The sequence below is a fragment of the Amblyraja radiata genome, chromosome 15 (assembly GCF_010909765.2).
Source record: "Amblyraja radiata isolate CabotCenter1 chromosome 15, sAmbRad1.1.pri, whole genome shotgun sequence".
NCBI classification, from domain to species: domain Eukaryota; kingdom Metazoa; phylum Chordata; class Chondrichthyes; order Rajiformes; family Rajidae; genus Amblyraja; species Amblyraja radiata.
Window position 1 is genome coordinate 13,858,190 of NC_045970.1, and position 5,445 is coordinate 13,863,634.

Here is a 5,445-nt window from a genome sequence, read left to right on the forward strand (position 1 = left end):
CTTGATTATTAATTATTATGCCTAATAATGTAAACTTGAATCTTTCCTTTGTCAATAATATCATCTCTTGAAATTCCATTAACTATCCTGGTACCCTCCCCTCCCCCAACAGACCCCCTCCCCAGCCTTTCCTCCAACACCCCCAGCAGTAGGATGCACACTTTAAGGATCTGTTGTTTGTGTTCCTATGATTTGGTTGTAGCAGAACTAATCTCTGCTTTGAAGCTTTAATTAATAGACATGTCAATGTAGGACATCTTATAATGATCCTGAAAATTAAATCATTCCAAAGTTATAATCGTGCATTGAGAAACAAGAAAAAATAAAGAGTAAAATGATTAAGGTGAAAGGCTCAGATGAGGAAACTTGCCAGGAGCCTCAACGATATCTGGTTCCTGGTGCTGCCATTTACCAATTCCCATCTTTCCACAATAAACACAAATTCCACACTTACATAACTAAATCCCATTTGATTGGTGTGCTTGAGGTGTTATTATTTTTAAAAGTAGAATAATTAAAATAAAATGTTTAAATGAAGCACAAGATCATTTTTGAAAACTTCACACTCATAAGTAAAGCCTTCATTCAAAGAAGATGCTATCAGAATATAATTAGTAAAACACACACATCACCAAACTTATCCTTAGATCAGATGAAATCGGTGCATATTATAAGCATCCTTGTGGTCCTCAATGATTATGACGTAATTCTGAACGAGCACACAGATATTCTTCATTCTCATGATCAATCTCCAAGGCCTTTTCAAAGTATTCAATAGCCCTGGACTTGTTCCCAGCCAGCTGATACAGTAACCCTCTCACACCAAGAGCTGTGCTGTCACGTGGAGCATAGCAAAGTTTTTTATCTGCCCACATCTCCAATTTTTCCTTACACTTTTTCCGTTCTCTTGATTCATATTCAATCTTCATTCCTTTCACAAATAGGCTGATGGCCCTTGATTCCGATCTTTTCTGATACAGTTCAAATGACCCAGCCTGTAAACATATCTGCTGTATGTTTTCTGGACGGATGCCCTCCAATTTCACCAGATTATTGTAGATCTCCTCTGCCTTAGAATACTCTTCACTTCTTATGTAAATATCTGCAAAGTCCAGCATTGGTCTAACAGCTGTACTTGGACGGCACTCAGAGGCTTTTCCAAAGTGATATTTACATTGACGGATCAACTCAGTTTGCTGCTGAGTTGCGGGGCTGCGAGAATTTCTATTACCAAGCTTGTTCAGTTTACTTCTATAACACATTCCAATTTGGTGGTGCAAGAAGCATGAGTGTGGAGTTAATTCTAACGCTTGCTTCAATAGATTGACTGCTTTCTCCACTGCTCCTACCCTTCTGTAAAATTTTGCCGAATAGCGAAGCACATATGGATCCATACTGGGCTTCTGCAATGCTTGCTCAACTAATTTATTTGCTTCTTCCCTTTTACTGCGTCCTATCAATTTTAAGGCCAGCAGCACCATGGCCATTGAATCATCTGGATCTAGCTCCAGTACACGCCGCAGATACTTCACTGACTGACCCCATTCATGACTCTCTGGGGTTCCAGAAAATGCTTCCAGACGAAACAGAACAGTTGCTTTGCCCATGATCCACTCCGTGTTATTGGGATCTTCCTCCAGAGCTTTCTCAAAACATTTCATAGCCTCCTCATAGTATACAGCTGTAGAACTCAACAATGACCACCCCTTCTCCCCATACACTTCAGGTATCATTGCTGTATAGCGAGTACCATCAGTGAGCAGTTTACAGATCATCTCCAGCTTGTCGAGGTAGGACTGGGCCTTGGCCAGTTGTCCCATGTGGTAATGCACCCAGGCAAAGTTTCCATAGGTGACGATGCTGTTTCTTTCAAATGCATCTTTGTGATTCTCCCTCAGAATCCTTTCAGCCTCCTTTAAGTTTTGAATAGCTTCCTCACTGTTGCCTTGCAAACAGTTTACAAAAGCGAGTTGGTTGTAGGATGCGGCTTGATATTTATTTGCAAAGATTATGGCATCTTGTAATCTGTACATCATATCCTCCAGGTCAATGGCCTCCTTCTGTGGGCCCCACGTGAAGTGACACTGAAGCTGATCGAGCTTCTCTTTCAATAAATCTCCCATTCTGCTGCTGCAAGAGAAGAAAATTCATCAAATTCCATGTCAGGTCACCTGAAACTGGTCTATCCCAATCTCACAAATATAGTGCATTCAGAAAGTATTCAGACCCCTTCACTTTTTCCACATTTTGTTATGTTACAGCATTATAAAATGGATTAAATTATTGTTTTTTATCATCAATCTACACACAAAACCTCGTAATAAATAAGCTAAAACAGGTGTTTAGAAATTTTTGGAAAGAAATTAAAAATAAATAACTGAAAAATCACATTTACATAAGTATTCAGACCCTTTATTCAGTGTTTTGTTGGGGCACCTTTGGCTGCGATTACAGCCTTCAAGTCGTCTTGGGTATGACACTAAAAGCTTGGCACACTTGTATTTGGGTAATTTTTACTATTCTTCTCTGCAGATCCTCTCAAGCTCTCTCAGGGGCATCAATGCACAGCTATTTTCAGGTCCCTCCAGAGATGTCCGATCGGGTTCAAGTCCAGGCTCTGGCTAGGCCACTCAAGGACATGCACAGACTTGTCACGAAGCCACTCCTGCACTGTCTTGGCTGTGTGCTTAAAGTTGTTGGCCTGGTGGAAGGTGAACCTCCACCCCAGTCTGAGGTCCAGAATGCTCTGGAGCAGGTTTTCATCAAGGATCTCTCTGTACTTTGCTTCATTCATCTTTCCCTCGATCCTGACTAGTCTCCCAGTTCCTGCCGCTGAAATACATCCCCACAGCATGATGCTGCCACCACCATGCTTCACCATAGGTATGGTATTGTCCAGGTGATGAGTGATGCTTGGTTTCCTCCAGACGTGACGTTTGGCATTCAGGCCAAAGTGTTCAATCTTGGTTTCATCAGACCAGAGAATCTTGTTTCTCATGGTCTGAGAGTCCTTTAGGTGCCTTTTGGCAAACTCCAAGTGGGCCGTCATATGCGTTTTACTGAGGAGTGGCTTCCGTCCGGCCACTCTACCATAAAGGCCTGATTGGTGGAGAGCTGCAGATATAGTTGTCCTTCTGGTAAGTTCTCCCATCTCCAAAAAGGAACTATGGAGCTCTGTCAGAGTGACCATCGGGTTCTTGGTCACCTCCCTGACCAATGCCCTTCTCCCCCAATTGCTCAGTTTGGCCGGGCAGCCAGCTCTATGAAGAGTCCTGGTGATTCCAAAGTTCTTACATTTAAGAATGACGGAGGCCACCGTGCTCTTCGGGACCTGCAATGCTGCAGACATTTTTTATACTCTTCCCCTGATCTGTGTCTCGACACAATCCTGTCTCTGAGGTCTACGGACAATTCATTCAGCTTCATGGCTTGGTTTTTGCTCTGACATGCGCTGTCAACTGCGGGATCTTATATAGACAGGCGTGTGCCTTTCAAATTCATGTCCAATCAATTTAATTTACCACTGATAGACTCCAATCAAGTTGTAGAAACATCTCAAGTATAATCAATGGAAACAGGATGAACCTAAGCTCAATTTTGAGTGTCATAGCAAAGGGTCTGAACACCTATGTAAATGTGATATTCCAGTTATTTATTTTTTATTACTTTTCCAACATTTCTAAACACCTGTTTCACTTTTTTATTACGGGGTATTGTGTGTAGATTGATGATATGAAAAATAATTGAATCCATTTTAAAATAAGATAGATAGATAGATAGATAGAATGCTTTATTGTCATTGCATGTGTCACATACAACGAGATTACTGTGTCTCTCCATTTAAAAGAACTTCAAACATTCACATACTCATACTTTTTACACTCCCTCCCTCCCCAAACCCACCCATGGATTCACATTTACATAAATTAACACTGTCTCCCACCCCCCCTCCTTCCCCATAACCCGCTCCCGAGACAGAGTTCAGTTCCAAGATTGCTGATGGGTAAAACTGTTCTTGAGTCTGGCAGCGCGTGACTTTAGCGACCTGTACCTTTTTACCTGAGGGCAGCAGTGTGAAAAGGTTGTGACAAGGATGTGTAATGTCTTTCACGATATTACAGGTCCTGCTGCGGCATCTGGAGTGGTAAATGTCCTCCAGAGGGGGCAGGGGGAGTCCAATGATACCCTGGGCAGTTTTTATCACCCTCTGGAGAGCTGCTCTGTCAGCTGCTGAACAGTTCCCAAACCAGGCTGTAACGTAACACAGGTTGTAACGTAACAAAATGTGGAAAAAGTGAAGGGTTCTTAATACTTTCTGAATGTACTGTAGTCAGCAGATTAGACAATATAATAGAATAGAATGCCTTTTATTGCCATTCAAACACTTGGTTTGAACGAAATTGCATAGCTGCATTTGCTTATTTTCTAACTGAATTGAAGCAGTCTCCAGGCAAGACTCTGGGATGGTGAGTTGTCTCCCTAATGCTGGAGTCATTGATGACTGGGAGAGTACATTGGATATTCTGAGAGGGGAGGGTGAGTCCCCAGAGTTGATTGTCCAGGTTGGTGGCAATGGCATATTTAGGAAGGGAGATGAGGTCCTGCAATTTTGGGAGTTGGGTAGTAGGTTAAGTGTAGGACCTCCATGTTATCCAGGATCCCCCTCTCACCTTATAGCCATGTAGTAGTGTTGGACATTTCCATCCTGGGAAAAAGGTTCTGTCTACACCATCCATGTTGTAACCTCAAATTACTACCCATACCACGTGCTAATGAGGCAAGAAATAGAAAGATAGTACAGTTCAATACATGGCTAAGGTGCTTGTGCAGGAGGGAGTGCGTCAGGTATATTCATCATTGGGCTCCCTTTAAGGGTAGGTGAGACCCATACAAGAAGGATTCGTTTCTCCTGAACTGGTAGGAACCCACTATCTCATAGGAAAGTATTCTAGTGCTACTCGATGGAATTTAGAGTGTCAGTGAGGTGGGAAATGGAGCAGCAGGTCAGACTAATGGGAAGATGGAGATTATGAAAAGTAAGTCCCAAAGAAAGGACAATCAGGGACAGTTTAATGAACATGGTGGGGCTGAGGGGCTGAGCTGAGTTTATTTCAATGCAAGTAGTATTTTGGAAAAAGAGGTTGAGCTTAGAGCCTGAATCATAGAAACATAGAAAATAAGTGCAGGAGGAGGCCATTCGGCCCTTCAAGCCAGCACCGCCATTCATTGTGATCATGGCTGATCATACCCAATCAATAACCCGTGCCTGCCTTCTCCCCATATCCTAGCAATGTTACAACATTTTGAGATTTAAAAAATCAAGTCTGTAATTTATCCCATCAGATAAAGCATAAAAAGAAGTTTAATTTGACACCTAATTCACTTTCATATCTTCAGTATTAAAAAAGTTATGGCCATTTTCATAGTTGGAAATCAGCATCTTGT

General features: G+C 42.1%; 1 protein-coding gene across 1 annotated transcript; it reads right to left on the bottom strand.

Moving 5' to 3' along the window:
* Window positions 1-689: 689 nt before the first annotated feature.
* Window positions 690-2,126, bottom strand: LOC116981658 (interferon-induced protein with tetratricopeptide repeats 1-like). Its single transcript, XM_033034746.1, has one exon. It carries the CDS (start codon window positions 2,121-2,123, stop codon window positions 690-692), a length of 1,434 nt encoding a protein of 477 aa, XP_032890637.1. The 5' UTR covers window positions 2,124-2,126.
* Window positions 2,127-5,445: the final 3,319 nt, after the last annotated feature.